At 40.5% G+C, this 18,239-nt stretch overlaps 1 protein-coding gene across 4 annotated transcripts in view; it reads right to left on the bottom strand.

The window, feature by feature from the left end:
* Nucleotides 1-18,239, bottom strand: part of PTPRG (protein tyrosine phosphatase receptor type G) — a 722,691-nt gene that overhangs the window by 292,570 nt on the left and 411,882 nt on the right. For all 4 annotated transcript variants that reach the window (XM_040454574.1, XM_040454572.1, XM_040454573.1 and 1 more), the window contains 2 exons: nt 14,889-15,068; nt 999-1,147 (listed from right to left, as the gene is read on the bottom strand). In XM_040454574.1, the coding sequence (XP_040310508.1) occupies nt 999-1,147; nt 14,889-15,068 (329 nt within the window). The remainder of the gene's footprint in view (nt 1-998; nt 1,148-14,888; nt 15,069-18,239) is intronic.

Raw genomic sequence — 18,239 nt, forward strand, 5'->3', positions numbered from 1 at the left:
GGAATTCTTCACTTAAGCTTCAAGGATGCCTAAATGGCCCAGAAATGGGCTTGAGGAGCTAAGGTGAATGACGAAATCCTATAAACGATATGCAAATCTGTGTGTATATCCACGTACTTTCCCTGTATGGAAGGGATCTCAAGTATTCATCTGATTATCAAAGTAGGTCATGACTTAATAGAAGGTGCCAAACACTAAGAATCTAGTCAGAGGCTTGAGCCCATTCAGTTCTTCCACGAACGTGTACAGCTTACCACATGGGGAGCCAAACAGCCACCAGACTTGATCATGATGAAAAGTAAAAATCAAGTTAGCAATAAAAGGGGTGAGCTGTCCCCACCCAACATTAATGAAGGAGTTTGGAGACTTGTTCCCTCCCGCCCTCCCCCAAAAGATACAAACCATCTACTGTACGTACCCACATCTTCTGTCTAGCAGCATGGATCTTTGAGAAAACGGACACAGGAAAGGCAAAATGTCATCACTGATCCCAGCAATGCTATCCGCAAGTTACACCACCAATGGCCACAGCCTCTTTCTTGACAGCCGGCAGGAGCAAAGAAACCTTACAACAACTGCCCTACCGACAAAAGGTTCTGAGACTCCGCTTCACACATCAACTAACTTTTCTCTTTTCTAAAGGGTGAAAACAGTCCCCTGAGTTTCATAGAGAATTTCACCTTTAGAAAGTGGGACTTCAGAAACAGAGTAAGGACACTTGTGTCAAAGGAAACAAATGGTTGAAAAATCCTCAGCCTGGGGGGGGGGGGGGAGTCTCCTCAAACCATGAGGCCCGGGACTTCCCCATGCTTCTCCAGTTAAACAAAGATGAGAAGCTTGTGGAGGGCTATACACGTGTCATGCTGCATTTACAAGATTGCCAGAGACAAAGGTATGGAGGGTGCAAGTTTGATTTGCAAAGTCACTGGGGGTAAACCCAAAGCACCTCATTAACGTGAAGACCCAAAGCAGGGCTACACTTGACATCTTGTTCTCACCTCCACAGGAAAGCGCCTCCCATTGATGCTGTGTTCAGAACCTGCAGAGCCATTGCTATGGCCCCAGTGAAATTCCACCTTCTCGGCTTTGAATCTGCCAGGCAGGCCAGCACCACTGACAAAATAGTCGTCCTTTAGAAGGATGGCAACTGTATAAAACGGAAGGGAAGGGAAACAAAGTGAGTTTCAAAACAAAACTTGAATGACATCTTCCACCGCTGCAAATAAAGTCCATGATTACATGATGTGAATTATTTCCTCACCCTCCTGTTTGAAAAACAAGTCAAAAACACTAGTTTGAATAAATTAGCACAATCTAGCTGCAGAATGTTCTCAAGCACCAGTTCACTCTAAATCATGAAAATTCCCAGGGAATGATCTCAGAATTTCTTATGCATTTCACAGATAGAAAAAAGAAAAGAAAAGAAAGAAAAAGAATGGAGACAGGAAGAGAGTAAGTCGCCCTGAATGAGAATTGTCTAAGTCTGCCTGACAACCCAAATTATCTGGAGAGTGAGATCTTTCTTTTTGTAAGCTTGGATTCCTGGGGCTACCCTAAGGTTCAAGGTCTGGAACGAGATGGGAAAAACATATGAGAAGACAGATGTAAGAGGCACGACTCTTTAATTAGAAAATTTAGGCAAAGAGGGGCGCCTGGGTGGCGCAGTCGGTTAGGTGTCCGACTTCAGCCAGGTCACGATCTCGCGGTCCGGGAGTTCGAGCCCCGCGTCGGGCTCTGGGCTGATGGCTCAGAGCCTGGAGCCTGTTTCCAATTCTGTGTCTCCCTCTCTCTCTGCCCCTCCCCCATTCATGCTCTGTCTCTCTCTGTCCCAAAAATAAATAAAACGTTGAAAAAAAAAATTAAAAAAAAAAAAAAAGAAAATTTAGGCAAAGATATCGTTAAATAAAATTTGCAGCTTCTTCCAATTTTAAGGCAATATCAGTGGGCACACAGCCGGAGTTAGGGTTATATTCATTGTATTTGATAACGGTGCACAGGAAAATGCTGGGAAAATTGTATTCATTAAGTCACTCAAATTATTGCAGATAACCATATTCAATTTAATGCTTCTTTTTATTCCATGTATAGAAAAATTTTTACTTGGCCCATCCAAAAGAACACCTAAGAATTCCATAACATAGGGAAACTTAGTCAATTTAAACCCTAACTTTCCAACACATAGCCCTCTTCCTTGAAACACAGGAAGGAGAAATTGAGAGCAAATACGTTGGATTTATACTAGCATAACAATTATTTTCCCCAAAGGAATGTAATATCCAAATGCATAACGGATTTTATTTTGTAAGTGATACATTCCTTTTTCTGTTTGTTTTGTAAAGTGAATTCATTCATTCATTCAACACTTATCAGGTGCTAAACACAGATGAGACGCCAACCAACATACTTCATGGTTTGTGAACAGCCAAACTTGTAGAAGCCACAGAAAAGCTCTTGTATCCTCACTGTCTCTTCTTCCTAAAGTGATCCTAGTTCGAGCTTCAGAGAGAAATCCTGCATGAAAATTAGGTCTCCATAAAAGATAGGGACTAGACTAATGACCCATCTCTAAAAGAGTGCAATTAGTTTCAGTATTTCTCTATATAAAGGAAGCATTAAAAGCAAGTAAAGGAAACCTTCGCATATAAATCCCTTTTTATTGCATTCAAAGGACAATTTTTCTCCAACTTCTGAAAAATATACAGTGAATGTTCAATTAGTGGGACAGCGAATTAAAAGATGAAACAAAGTGAAAGCAAGTGCTTCTTGCGCTGATTAAACATGCTACAGCACTGTCTCACTTTGGTGTATGTTAGGCGTGTTTTAGCAGGGGCTGGCAAACTTTCTCTGTGAAAGACAAGACAGTAATTATTTAAGGCTCTGTTCGGCCTCTGGTCCCTGCTGCAACAACCCAACCTAGTCCTTGTAGCCGGAGGCAGCCACACACGATACGTAAATGAATGCGTAAAGCTATGTTCCAATAAAACTTTATCCAAACTAAAATGTGGATATAATTTTCACAGGCCATGGAATCTTACTCTCCCCTGGATTGTTTTTCAATCCTTAAGAACACAGAAACTATCAGGGACTGTCATGTGGTGACCCCTAAAATGCAGTAAGAGGTTTTAGAAGATAAAATACATTAAACCAATCACACGCCTTTAGTTCTAAAGCCAAAATACATATGAATTAGCTCAGTATTGTCTTAAATACTGTTGATGACCCTCAGCCTGTTATCAATTCTATACCTACCACTTTGCATCCAAAGAACGAAGCCAAAGCACTTTGAGTGCATCTGTTACAATACACCCAGGGACTCAACAGCATATTATAAATATTTGATTTTACCTAAATCATTTATGTCTCTGTCAGGGGTCATTTTACTTGTTTTATATGAATAATTAAAAGCATAATTAGGGAACTGTACAATCTGAAACATTCATCTCATTTTTCATGTTACTGTATTCCTCACTAGAGCACACAGCATGCTACGTGCACGCACCCCTGCCCCAACTCTGAACGTGGCTTATAATCAGTTGTGTTTACCTATAGGAGTGAGAAGTGACAACTTTCCCAAACTACCACGTCACCATTTTCGGAATACCACTGATGACACAGAGCCGTTTCAAAACAAAATAAACCAAGAGTACTTACTACAAAACACAGAATGTCTTCGGAGCCATGAGCTCAGAAGATGGACAGACCTAGGTTGGAATCCAGTTCTGACACTTCAGACAGCTTCAGACAGCATGACCTTGGGCAAGTTAACCTGACCCCTCTCCACCTCAGTTTCCACCACTGGTCAAATGGCAGTAACAGCGCCTACACAGCAAGGCTGTTTTGACGCCTGAAGGAGATCACACCTGGAAAGCCCTTAACAAAGCAGTGCCAGAAACCCAGGAAGGACACATGCACTGGAGACTATTGTCAAACTCCTTTGTAGAGATATAGATGGAGCTAATGTAGAACACAGAGGGGCTCCCACACAGGTGCTAACTCTCCATTTTCAGATAGACTTCCATTTCAAAGCAATACTGGTTTCCCCACAAAATAAAAAGTGACCCAGGACAGGGACGACAGCAAGGGTAAGTGTGCCCCAAATACTTGAGAAGATCGTAAGTGCTGAGTAGATGCTTTGAATTCGTTACAACACAGAATAAAAAGGGATTTCCTTTTCTTGATTATTTCTATGCTTTGGTCACATCAAGGGGAAAAAAAGATCTCAGTTTAGTGCTGATATGCTCTCCACACTTCCCTGATATTCATTCATTTCCCCCTTGTACCCTAGAGTAAGTATTATGCTGAATTTAATAACTGTGGCAATTTTGATTTATTTTCATAGATCACAGACATACATGTTTACAGATGTCTCTCCATGTCAGATGGCACTGGTCTTCCTGTTAAGGTGTTGGTAAAAAGATTTCCTTTATAATCAGTTCATTTAATTAAAATAGAGTCAATCAAAAGAGGGGCGCCTGGGTGGCGCAGTCCGTTAAGCGTCCGACTTCAGCCAGGTCACGATCTCGCGGTCCGTGAGTTCGAGCCCCACGTCGGGCTCTGGGCTGATGGCTCGGAGCCTGGAGCCTGTTTCCGATTCTGTGTCTCCCTCTCTCTCTGCCCCTCCCCCGTTCATGCTCTGTCTCTCTCTGTCCCAAAAATAAATAAATGTTGGGGAAAAAAAAAAATTAAAAAAAAAAAGAAACATAGTAGATTATACTATAAAGAAAGAAAGAAAGAAAGAAAGAAAGAAAGAAAGAGAGAGAGAAAGAGAGAGAAAGAAAGAAAGAAAGAAAGAAAGAAAGAAAGAAAGAAAGAAAGAAAAAGAAATTTTAAATTCTAAAACAATAGCAGTAAGTTGAATCTGGATAAGGGTGACAATTAGGAAGGTAGAAATAACAGCTGAAGAATGGAGACTTCTAGGATAGGAGGGGTAAATGGGAAAGATATACAGGAGTGGACTTTTTTTTTTTTAATTTATTTGTGAGTGAGCACGTGCACACACGTGTTCACAAACACACACACACACACACACACACACACACACACACGAGTGCGCACGAACCGGGAAGGGACGGGGTGGGGGGGGCAGGGAGAGAATCCCAAGCAGGCTCCACGCTGTCAGCACAGAGCTCAATGCGGGGCTTGATCTCACAAACCATGAGACCATGACGTAAGCCGAAATCAAGAGTCAGATGCTGAACTGACGCCCTGGGAGTAGACTTTCTAGAACAAGTCCCACTGGTTGTTGAACTGCTATCATGGACTGGGATGGAATCACAGCAGAATGTTTGAGACAGTGGAAGGAGCGAGCCGGGGCTTCAAATTTGGGGTTTCTTAACCTAGAGTCTATAGTCCATGGTAGTAGCCACCCATGGGCTTTGGGGTCTTGCACCCTCCTGATACAGGAAGTAAAATTCTGAGCGGAGCCAGACTCTGGAGCCAGGGGAGCCTGAATTGAAAAGCATCATCTGTCACACTCCCAACTGTGGGAAAGGCATTGTACCTCTTGGTGCCCGGGTTCCCATTCTATAAAACTGGAATTCTACAATAGCAGCTTCATAGGCTTGTGAGGAGATGGCAGGAATGACAGATGAAGAATGTTCAGAACAGTAATTCCTATATGACATGAGAGCATAAAGACAGCATGGTAGAACTGTACAAGCGTTGTTTATAAAGGTTATTATCGTAGGGAGAGGAGCCACAGCTTTTACAGACTCCCCCTGTGTCTGAGGCTCCCCAAAGTGTAACAACATCCCAGATTGTCCACAAGGAGCGGGGACGGGGAAGTTACACCACGGGTAAGGGATTCATTTTCTCCCGAGCTTGAAGGAATAACCGAGTACCTGGCATTCACAGCACTGTTTGCAGGACATCCACGCACTGTGTATAAATAAAGCTCAACATGTCTATATAATGCTGGGCTAAAGCAAATGTTCGCACCAAAATCTGAGTAAACAGCAGTAGGCGCCAAAAGTTAAATAAATAAAAATGGATGGGAGGGAAGCTAGCTGTTTGCTATCTTACCTCCACTACCTCCAAGCAATTGTTTAACACTATAAAATGAGAAAAGACTTCCAGGATTGGATCTTAACGGTGGGATCCCCCAGACCACCCACAATACAGGTGTCCATTAGGGGATGCTTTGGCCCTTGGTAAAAGGGAAATGTTCTGGGGCACCTGGATAGCTCAGTAGGTTAAGTGGCAGGCTGTTGGTTTCGGCTCAGGTCATGATCTCACGGTTCGTGGGTTCGAGCCCCGCACTGGGCTCCTGACAGTGAGGACCCCCCTTGGGATTCTTGCTCTGCCTCTCTCTCGGCCCCTCCCCTGCTCATGCGCTCTCTCAAACTAAATAAATAAACTTTAAAACAAACAAAAAAGGGAAATGTTCTGGTCTGCAAGTGAAGAAACAGGACCTCTAGTTTTAGAGTTCTAACTTCTCTGTAGGCACGAGCATTTATGTCTTCAAATATTTATCAAGTTATTATCAGGGAAGAAAAGGTAAGTAAATCAGACCTAGCTCCTGCTTCCATGGATGGTACATTTGGTGGAAAGGCAGGTCCTGGTAACTGAAATAATAGCAGAAATAACCTGAAATTAGCCCGAAATAACCTAGCAAGTGGGACAAGTGGTAACAGACGAGAAACCAACCCCAGAGAGGAGAAGGGGAGTGGGTATCTTCTGGTGAAATGACCTGAGCAGAGACTTAAAGGAGCAACCTTGGGAAGTGCTGACAAGAGGAGAACACATCAAGGGAAAAGAAGCACATGCAAAGGCCCTGTGACAATGGGAGTAAGTAAGAGGAAGCCAGGGTGGTTGGTGTCCAGAGAGCAGGGTGTGACACAGAGGCTAGGGAATGAGTCAGGGACAGTGAGCAGTCTGTCTTTACCCTCAGGAGAAATGGAAACTCCTTGATATGCTGAGAGAGAGACCAAGAAAGAAAGAGGGGGCGAGAGAAAGACAGACACGATCAGATTTGGGAAATAAAACTATTCTGGTTACAAAGGAAGAAGGCCTGGGAAGGAAGCAACACTAGTTGGTAGGAACAAAAGTTGGGAGGTTACTGCACTCATCTGCTAAAGACAGACGGGACATGTTAGGTCGGTACAGTCTCAGACATCCAAGAGCTGTCAAGTCATGAGATTATCCTGGGTCTCAGTTAACTCACCGCTAAACTGAGCTACATGAACAAAGTAGATCAGTTGACCATTTACTCATACAAGATATGACAGATGTCAATCTAGCACAGAGTCCTGTGCCCTACAAAATAAAGGCGGGCTTCAAAAATGACCCTCAAAATTCAAAATTTACTCGTCTATCTGTGTAAAACAGCACTGGTCTTCCCACCAGGTAATTGGTGTGTAACTGGCTTCTGTCTTTCCCAAAACTAGTTTCTACCACCATGGCACAGGGGCTGGGACTGTGGGATTCAGAGAAAAGAAATGGAGCAGAGCGGACGTGACACAGAACTTGTAGTGTACCAAAGACAGACCCAGTGAAATCGCTCTGACTTGAATTCCAGAGTTCAGGCAAGACGGAATAGTTAACAGGATGCAAGAACCCAAGAATTTGGACCTCTAAAATAGGAAAAATTTTATTTTTTTTAATTTATTAAGTCTTTATTTTCATTCCGGTTAGTTAACGCACAGTTGTATTAGTTTCAGGTGTACAATATAGTGATTCGACACTTCCATACATTACTTAGTATTCACCAGGATACGTGTGCTCTTAATCCCCATCACCTATTTCACCCATACCTCTCACCCACCTCTCCTATGGTAACCATCAGTGTGTTCTCTATAGTCAAGAGTCCATTTTTTTGTTTTGTCCCTTTGTTTCTTTGTTCACCTGTTTTGTTTCTAAGATTCCACATGAGTGAGATCACATGGATTGGTCTTTCTCTGACTTATTTCACTCAGCATTATACTCACTAGCTCTATCTGTGTTGTTGGAAATGACAAGACTGCATTCTTTTTTATGGCTGAGTAATATTCTGTTGTGTGCACACACACACACACACACAACCTCTTTTTTATGCAATCATCTTTCGATGGACGTTTGGGCGGCTTCCATACTTTGGCTATTGTAATCTATCTACTTCGCTTAACTTAACAACCTTTTCTTGAATCCACCTAGGCCAGGCACTGTGGCATATCCAGACAAATAAGAAAGAACGTGGGCAAAGAAAAAAACTACACAGTGAACACATATAAAGTGGGAAAATGGAAGTAAAAGCATGGTGATAAATGCTTTTCCTATCTGTCCTTGGTGTGGGAGGAAAGAAAAAGTAGAGAAACACCAAAAAGCCATTCCAATAGTTCAAATTCATAGGAGAACGTGGCTTATTAACATACATCAGAAGCACCATCTAACTCTTCAATTCTGATCATTTAGCTTGAAGCTAACACTAGGAACAGCAAGATTATCTTGAAATGTTCTTGATGAATGCATTATCTATTCATTCTACAAAAATGAAAGAAAGGGAAATAACTTTAGATGAAATCAAATGAGAACTGGCACAATAGACAGTTATGGCTCCTCAGGAAGAAAAAGAGAGATGCTATCTGTCTTGCAAAGGTATTTTAGACAACTTTTGAGAAGTGGGCTACATACAACCAACTTGCTTTATTGATTATGCTGGATTGGATATATAGCCCTCTCAGGGGGTTAAGACTCATAAGAACATTAAAACTGTTTTATGGGAAAGTTACTGTCTGTACATAATAGGCTGCTTTAAATATTAACTTTCTATATTCATATTTTAATATCCAAAAGGCAGTCTATTTTACAGGTAAGTGACCTGTAAATTTCCATCACAAAAAAATATATTTTCTCTCCTGAATTTATTTTGTGGAAGAACTAAATTCAAAAAAAGACTTCTGGGGAATAAAAAAAAACATGTGTTGGTTAAAAATTAATGATGAAGGAAAAAGACATTTTTTCTTCATCTAGGTATTCAAGGTATGTATAAAATGAACAAGTAAAACAAAGAAAGACCATGTGGCTTATGGGGGGGCTTTTCTTTCATGAAGCTTATACTTTTTCTGATAATTATAGATTCACGTGCAGTTGTAAGAAATAATACAGTGGTCCTGTGTCCCCTTTGTCCAGTTCCCCAAAATGGTAACAGCTTGCAAAACTGTAGTAAAATGACATCCATGTTTTTGTTTTTTATTTTTTAATTTTTATTATTTAAAAAAAATTTTTTAATGTTTATTTATTTTTGAGAAAGAAAGAGAGACAGGGCACGAGCAGGGAAGGGGCAGAGAGAGAGAGAGAGAGACAGAGAGAGAGAGAGAGAGAGGGAGACACAGAATCCGAAGCAGGCTCCAGACTCTGAGCTGTCAGCACAGAGTCTGACACAGGGCTCGAACCCACGAACTGTGAGATCATGACCTGAGCCGAAGTTGGAGGCTTAACCGACTGAGCCACCCAGGTGCCCCTGTTTTTTATTTTTAACAATTTTTTTGGAATGCCAGTAATTCACTCAGAAGCAAATGCTGCAGTTTAATAATAAAAAACAACTGTAGAGAAGCGTTCCATTTTCCCCATTACATTACCAAGTACATAGAAGAACAAATGATTTACTTCTAACTACAAGTTCTTACACCCATGAATATATATCCATAAAACTTGTTGAAGCTTTTAAAAAATATTTAAGTCCGGGGCTCACTTTTGGAGAAGGTTGCAACAGGGGTCAGGACCTGGGCATTTTTAAAGCTCCTTAGGGAGTTTAGATGTTTCCTTCTGGTTGACTCTCTAATTTTAGGTTGACTAGGGAATTTTAGGTTTTCTAGGCCATAGTTTGGGGGTATGGGGAGCTTTTCTTACAGATTTACTAGGAGTAGTGAAGATCTTGGCCTCTCATTTTTGAGAGTCCTTTTTCCCCAATGAAGAATGTCATTGTTTCTCTACTTTTTCTTTGATTCTCGGCTTCTTCCCTGGGCCTTTACCTCGGGTCTTGGGCTCTGCAGGTTTCAGGTCACCAAACAGGGGAAGGCCTTTCTCTTCTTCCCGTGAGCTCTTCTGGAACCAGAAGTGAATTTGGGAGACTTTCCTATGGCATGTTTTATATGTATGCTTTCTTTCCTGGAGTTTTGGTACCAGCAGAAGGACTTAATCTTCAGATGTTTCTGGTACTTTGTACTTATACTCTGCTGACCACTTTCTTCTCACACTCTGGATTCTCTTCCTTTTTGGGGTCCAGATCCATTTGCTGGAATACCACTAGCTGTAGGTCCACTTCCTCTTTAGTTAGGGCTGATGATATGTGTGTTTTCGAAAACTGATGTTATCTGGGGTACCTATCAGTACTATTCACAGTGGATACTGTCAATACTCACCCTTAATTTAGACGCACGGCACCCTGCACAGTACGTATACTGTTTTTCAGTTGAATTTATAAGGTTCATGCATGGGAAATAAAGCAACTGATCTTCATTTCTCCAAAATACTGGAAAATTTATGAACTCATCTGGCATTTTAACAACTACAGAATGAAGAAATTTCTAGGTTTGTGTTTATCAACAACAAAAAAAAAGAAGACAAAGAAAAAAGAAAATCAATAACACAAGAAGATTTCTGCACCCCTGTTCCTAAACCACCATAAACTGAAACTTAAGAGAACAGAGAAACAATTCCATGTTCTTGTTTAACATTGCCTAGACGTGGTTGTCACTTTTTAAAAACCAGCCCTATGGAATCATCTTAAGATTATTTGAAATATGGCCAATTGAGGATGATGTCATGAATTTTACAGTAGTAAGTACAGAGTGAGAAGTAATGGGGATTTATTTCTGCTTCTCAGAAAGGCATGCTTCTTCTAGACTCTCTGAGACAGATGTGCTCGTACTTGGATGGCTGCGCTCTAAATTCAGGCGCGCGCACTCATGGATCTACAACAAGTTGTTGATGACTCTAGGAAGTCAGCACAGTGACAGAGATTGATAATCAGCTTCTGGAAGACCAAGGTCATGAATCAACGTGCATTGAGTGAACCCCACACTCATCTAAAACCTGTCATTGGTGATACCAAGCTGAAAGCTGTCACTGAAACGTGTTATCTTCGCAGAAGGCTGTCAAACGTTGCGAGTCAAGTAGAAAACCGTATCAGAGAGCCCAGCGAATTGCCTTTGGCAGGTTTCCGGAATGTGGCGCCGAGGTGGCACTCCATGCCAACAGCTGATAACACCTAGTATGGCAACGCTCCCGTCCACCACATTCGGATGGTCGGAAGAGTTAATATTCCCATCACGGTTCTCCAAAGGTTACTCATGCTTGAAATACAAAGCAGGACCACTGATAGAGAAATTCTGAATTGTAACAAAAAATATATATTGTCTACACTGGAGGAGAGAAATGGGGGTGAAAAAGCATGTGTACAGATAACATTACCAGTCCCACGTTTCCTGCGCAGCTATGCAAATGGATGACTCAGGTGCAAGAGAGGGTAGCCTACCTACTCTAAGGCAAGAGGACCGCCGATTATGAGAACATTATGAAAAAGAGCCCAAAGCCAGGAATCACTGTGCTGACAATTGAGAAGCAATTTACGAACAAATGAGGCCAACCCCAAACCATCAGCCATGAATAATCTCAGACAAATGCTGATTTGGAGAAAGAAAATGAATCCTCCCCAAGTTGTACATACAGCCACTTAGGTTAAAAGAAAAGACAACTCTGGTTTCATTCTTATTGTGGGTCAAAAAGGGCTGACAGTGAAGTCATTTTAGCTTAGCACTAGGGCTCTGGCCAGCCAAGGCTCTTGAAAGGGATTACTAAGAGTGGTTTGTAGTGATATCCTTGGTTACAAAGGGATCATTTCAAAAAGAAGGAAGAAAGAGAGTGAGAGAGAGTTTGTTTTAATCATTGAGAGTTATAAGAGTTCAAAAATAAGATATGAAAAATGTATTTAGTACCAATAGAATCCCAGGTAGCATGAGGCAGAGATGTAATATAATAGCCCTGTGTTTTTCAGATCAGGAAGTGGGGCACAGCAAAGCGTTCTCTAATTCCATGGACAATCTAAAACTGATAATGGCACAATAGTGATTAAGAGGGAGATAGCTCCTTGCATTAGCAATGGCGAAAATAGAATGTTTCATATTCATAAATTTCAAATGGCAAGTGAGGGTGATTGTGTTAAAATGAAGCAGGAGACTACAGTTGCTGACCTGATATACAAAAGAACGAGAAAGTGTTCCTTTGTGCTCTAATACAATAGGAAATATTAACACAGCCAAAACCCAAGGAAGGTAAGAACTTTATTTCCATTTGTGCATTCGGCACAGAGCTGCCCAAGAGAACTTTCTGCAGTGATAGCACACACTCTATCTGTGTTGCCTCAGCATGGTAACTGCTGCCCATATGTGGCTACTAAGTATTTGAAATGTGGCTAGCACAATACTACCCATGATCTTCAAATTCAAACTATGCTACAAAGCTATAGTAATCAAAACAGTATGAAACAGGCATACAAACAGACACACAGACCAATGAACAGAATCTAGAACCCAGAAATAAGTCCACACATATACAATATACGATCAACTAATATTTGACATGAGAGCCAAGAACACTCAAAGGGAATGGATCTCTTCAATAAATGGTGCTGGGGAAACTAAAGGTTCATATGCAAAAGAATGAAGGTGGGCTCCTACCTTACATCACTCACAAAAAGTAACTTGAAATGAAATAAAGACATAAATCTAAGACCTGAAACCATAAAATTTCGGGAAGAAAATATGAGGAGAAAGTTCCCAGACATTGGTCTTAGCGATCTAAGGGATGATGGGATGATTTTCTGGACATAACACCAAAAGCACAAACCACAAAAGCAAAAATAAAGAAGTGACATCACATTGAACTAAAAAGCTTCTTTCTCCACGCAAAAGAAATAATTAAAAAAATGAAAAGGCAATCCAATGAATATGAAAAAATATCCACAAACTACACATGTGATAAAGATTTCCATACCCAAGATACATAATGAACTCATGTAACTCATTAATAGCAAACAACAACTACAATAACAAAAAACAATAACCAAAACCCACTGAAAATAATCCAAAAAACCAAACAACTAAATAGCCCTGGTTAAAACTTGGCAAAAGACCATAAGCATTTTTCCAAAGATACACAAAGGGCCAAGAGGTATATGGAAAGGGCTGAGCATCACTTATTATCAGGGAAATGCAAATCAAAACTACAATGAGATGTCACCTCACACTTGCTAGAATGCCTATTATCAAGACGACAAGAGATAAAAAGTATTGATGAGGATGCACAGAAAAGGGACCCCTTGTGCACTCTTGATGGGAATGTAAATTGGTGCAGCTGCTATAGAAAAGAATATGGCAGTCCCTCAAAATACTAAAGATACAACTACCCAATGACCCGGCAATTCTACTTCTGGGTATGTATCTAAAGGAAATGAAATCATTATCTTGAAAATATATACGTACCCCCATGTTCATTGCAGCATTATTTACAATAGCCAAAACATTAGGAAATGTTTAGGAAACAACCTAAGTGTCCATCAATAGATGAATGATTAAATAAAATGTTACACACACACACACACACACACACACGCACGCGCGCGTGCGCACACACAATGGAATACTATCCATAAAAAAGAATGAAATCCTGCCTTTTATGAGAATATGGATGGACCTCAAGGGCACTATACTCAGTCAAGTAAGTCAGAGGAAGACAAATACTGTATGTTCTCACTTATATACGGAATCTAAAAAAGTTGAACTTAGAGAAACAGTAGAATGGTGGTTGCCAGGAGCTGAAGATGTGGTAAATGGGAAGATGTGGTCAAAGGGTATAAACTGCCACTTTAAGCCTGGGGATGTATATCATGGTGACTAAGGTCAACAGTACTATATTGTGTATTTCACAGTTTCTAGGAAAGTAGGTCTTAAATATTCTCACTGGAAAGAAGGAAGGAAGGAAGGAAGGAAGGAAGGAAGGAAGGAAGGAAGGAGGAAAGGAGGAAAGAAGGAAAGAGAGAAGGAGGGAAGGAGAGAAGGAAAGAAAAAAGGAAGGAAGGGAGGGAGGGAAGAAGGGTGGGAGAAAGGAAGGAGGGAGGGAGGGAAGGAAAGAAGGGACAATGTGAGGTGATAGGAATATTAATGAACCTAATTACAGTAATCACCTGGCAATATATGCATGTATCAAATCATCACATTGTATACATTAAACTTATATAATGTAATAAGTCAATTACTTCTCAATAAAGCTGGAAAAATAAAAGTAAAAAAAATAAATAATAAAATAAAAAATAAGTCAAAAAATAAACAATAAATACAATAAATAAAAGTCAAAAATAAATAAAAGTCTCCCCACAAAAAAACCCCACAAAGATCTGAATATGTATCCTCTGCTTTCAAACACTGAATATGGACAACCTAATGAACTCAGGGGGAAAAAAAAAAGATATGTGGCTATTACAACAGAGGGAGTGAACTTTAATCTTATTTGCTTTTAATTAATTAATAGTTAAATTTAAAAAGCCACATGTGGCTAGTAGCCATCATCACGGATAGAGCAGATTTCTGAAAGTCCGTTCTATACACTTTACAAATGTTGATTCACATAATCCTTATGACTTTATGAGGTTGACAGTATTTTATTATGTACCTTTATTATACTTCTAAAATCTGAGGCACAGAGAGTGGTTAAGTAATTTGCCCAAAATCACACAGCTAGTAGAGCAAGTGGCTGGTTCTCACACCAAGAGCTGATCCCAAAGCTCTCATTCAGCTCTATGTCCCCTATAGCAACATGCACTACCTAAGGAGCAAGTCATAGGTAAGGTAAATACTAGAGACATCCAAAAATATTTCAGTGTTTTGTGGACTAGTAAAAAAAAAGACAGACTCTACCTGTTTTCCCTGTGTTTTTCATCCAGGTTTTGTTTGAAGACTCATTGTCAAAGCCATCAAGTTGTAGCTCCTGGTACTCTTCGCCAACCTGTGCATGCTGGTCTAAAATGTCTATGGGAGACTGATGACGGCCCCTGCAGCTAACGCTTGATGTGACCCAGTGCTCAGGACCATAGGCACCTGTTAAAAGAAAACGATACTTCAATCCTCATGGTTCAAGGATCAAGGATGGAATGAACAGGAAGTAGGCAGCTAAGCATGATGTCTCTGAAGGTACATTTTTCCCCCATGTGCCCACTCCAAAGATGTCAGTCCAGTGGAAACTATGGATCCAAGCCACTTGCTTGATGGGGTGAGAAGATTTAAGAAAGGATATGTCCCTTAACATAGTTTTGTTTTGTTTGATTTGTAATCAAACATTTGCTAACTTTCTCTGTAATCAGATTAAGGAAGTTGAGCAGACGGGCTGTCAGAGTCGTTCACATTTTTAAGAAAATTTAAATAAGTTTCCCAAAATAATCAAAGCATTGATTCACAAGAAAACACCTTAATCAGTTTAGCATATTTTGCTATCACCAACAGTGTAACAAACACAACTTTCTTCTTAGCTCCCAGGAGTTTGTGAACTGGAAAAGGGAAAAATCAAAAATCAAAAGCAGTGTAACATGGGATGAGAGTCACTACAAAGAGGCAAAGAGGCAGGGTTTTTAGGTTATTTGTGAAAGATTTTTTGGTTTGGCCTGATGTAAACTTGCATATTCAGGTACTCCCTCTCCTTTCGAATCCCTCTCCGGCCTAGGAGATGGGTGTATAAAGGTGCCTTCAGACTGAACGCAGCACTCATATAAAGACAGGCTTCGTGCGGATACACGCAGCAGGAATAAAATAGAATGCAACTATAATGCTGAGTCCTACTGGGTATCAATCAGGCACAGGCAGAGAAAACATACTGCACCTGCCTCTCTGCTATACTTGGAATGAAATGATCTGGGGGGGGGGTGATATCTATTAAATTGATATCAAACAATTAAACCAGTATCTGAGACTGTTCTGTTCCCGGCCTTTGCCCTTCTAGACACGATAAAGCAGGAGTGGCCTGTTGAATGGACACGTCTTTTGCTAGAAAGATGAAGATACATCTGTTCTTGAGAATCAGATATAAAATAAGTCTAAGTCTTATAATTTTTAGGTTTCCCAATCAGTAAAGTATAATGTGTATACATACATACATACATGGATTCCAACCTAGGTTTTATAGCTTCAAATTTCTTCACGTATCAGATAGAAGAGGACAAACAGCCAAAGTGATTTTAAGAGACCAATCCACCCATGAACCAGTATTTTCACACCTCATTCTATACCTAGCTTTGTGTGATGGAGGAACAGAGACACCATAAGTCTCTCTACTACTGAATAAAAGCCTACACATTTGTCCCCAACCCACTGCCATCCACCATGGGCCACAAATGTCCCCATCTCTCTATGTCTATACAGCTTACAGCTAATATAAACAATGGTACATGAAAAAAGAGACAAAGAAAATCTTTTCGCTCATGGTCATGGAAGCTTCATGGCTGCAAAAGCAATTGAGGTGACTCCCTAAAAATGATCCCTATTCTTGCTGTCTGGCAAGTAACTTGGCTTCTTCCTATGCCTGGGTCATTTTCCCGAATTCTCATCCCAAACAGTAAGATAAAAGAGACTATCAGGAAGAACATGCTCACCGCTTGGCAAAGGTTTAGAAACCTCAGGGCCCTTTTCAAAATCATTTACAAGTGTCATAAGGCTTTCTAGAGAAAGTTAACATCACCATTGTCTTTACTGTTGGACTTCTACTAACGGAAGACACATCAAGGGCTTTTCACTCCCGTTGTTTCACCTCTTGGTCAAATTCCCTAAGACTATGATGAGTCATAAAGGAACAGAGTGTGCATTTGCATATGTTCTAGCCAAACTTCACTTTCATCTTGCAGCACTACAGTTGAAGGAAAAAAGGAGGGGAAAGGGGACATAAGGAATGGCTCCAATTTTCCGATCCATTCTTTAAATATTCTTATAGGCGAATAAAGTGATTGTTGATGTGTCTCATGAGCCTATATGTTCAAATTATGGAAACTAATGTTGTAATATCGTACATATGTGTGTGTGTGCAATGCCTTTTAGGATCTCACTAGTACAATAAAATTATACTCGGTGGGAAAAACATGCACAGTAAAACTCCAAACATGTACGACTCCAAAGAAGTGAGAATGCAAGCCATCATTTGTAAATACAGACACCTGATCATTATCCTACTAATAAAGAAAAGTACTCTGCGACCTCTTAAAAGTACTTGCCATTCATGTTAGTTCTCAAAACCTTCCAGACATGGGTGAAATATAATTTAGCACTCTATGAAAATATAATCAGGGTTCGTACCAGTGGGATCCATTTATTCACTGGTAACAATCTGAAGATTTAAGCCAACGACATGCTTGCTTTCACACTTCCACCCAATGTACATTCAAGTGCAAGTTTAATTGAAACTGATCTTCCACTTCGGATTTTAAATTAATTTTTCTTTGGAGTGCTTCATGCTCCAGACACCCTTGCCTTACAAAAACCCCTATGTCATTAGTGGAGGAAACAGAACACTTTTCCAAGCTCGGAGGTATTGATTACCTATTCTCACACTGAAGCACCATTACCATTCCACACTGGATAAACCTCTTCAGTGTTGAGACACTTTATAAAGGACTGAGAATTATATCATTAATCATTTGCAGCTGTACAATCTCACAGGAGTGAATGCTTTGTTTTTCAGAACTTGGGATAAACGCTGTTGAGTAAAAAACATGGCTCTAAATAAAGACCGTGGTTAACTTCAAACCTAGTTTTGGAGGCAAAAACCATCAGCAAGAAGCCTTCTGCCCTCGGGATGACATTACCCATCGAAAACAAGAAGGAAAAGTCATTTGCGCTTCAGTTTCCCCCTACTGACTCTTTCTTAGAATGAGCAGTTGGCAGTTAGATTCATTTTCAACAGCTCACCAACTCTGACATGACAAACTAATGTACGAGGATACCTTCCTAAAAGGGGCAAGGTAGAGCACAGGGGTAGAAACCACAGGGCAGTTAGGTCGCCAAAAGAAACCCGCCATTCACCTGTTAAGAGTCTTGTAGGAATGAGTTATTTTTTAAAAATGTTTACTTAGTTATGTTTGAGAGAGACAAAGAGAGCATGAACAGAGGAGGGACAGAGAGAGTGCGAGAGAGAATCCCAAGCAGGCTCTACATTCAGTGCAGAGCCCGACGTGGGACTCAATCTCACAACCGTGAGATTTTTGATTTGAGCTGAAATCAAGAGTTGGA

The sequence above is a fragment of the Herpailurus yagouaroundi genome, unplaced genomic scaffold, assembly GCF_014898765.1.
Source record: "Herpailurus yagouaroundi ecotype Mexico unplaced genomic scaffold, PumYag 213, whole genome shotgun sequence".
Taxonomy (NCBI): domain Eukaryota; kingdom Metazoa; phylum Chordata; class Mammalia; order Carnivora; family Felidae; genus Herpailurus; species Herpailurus yagouaroundi.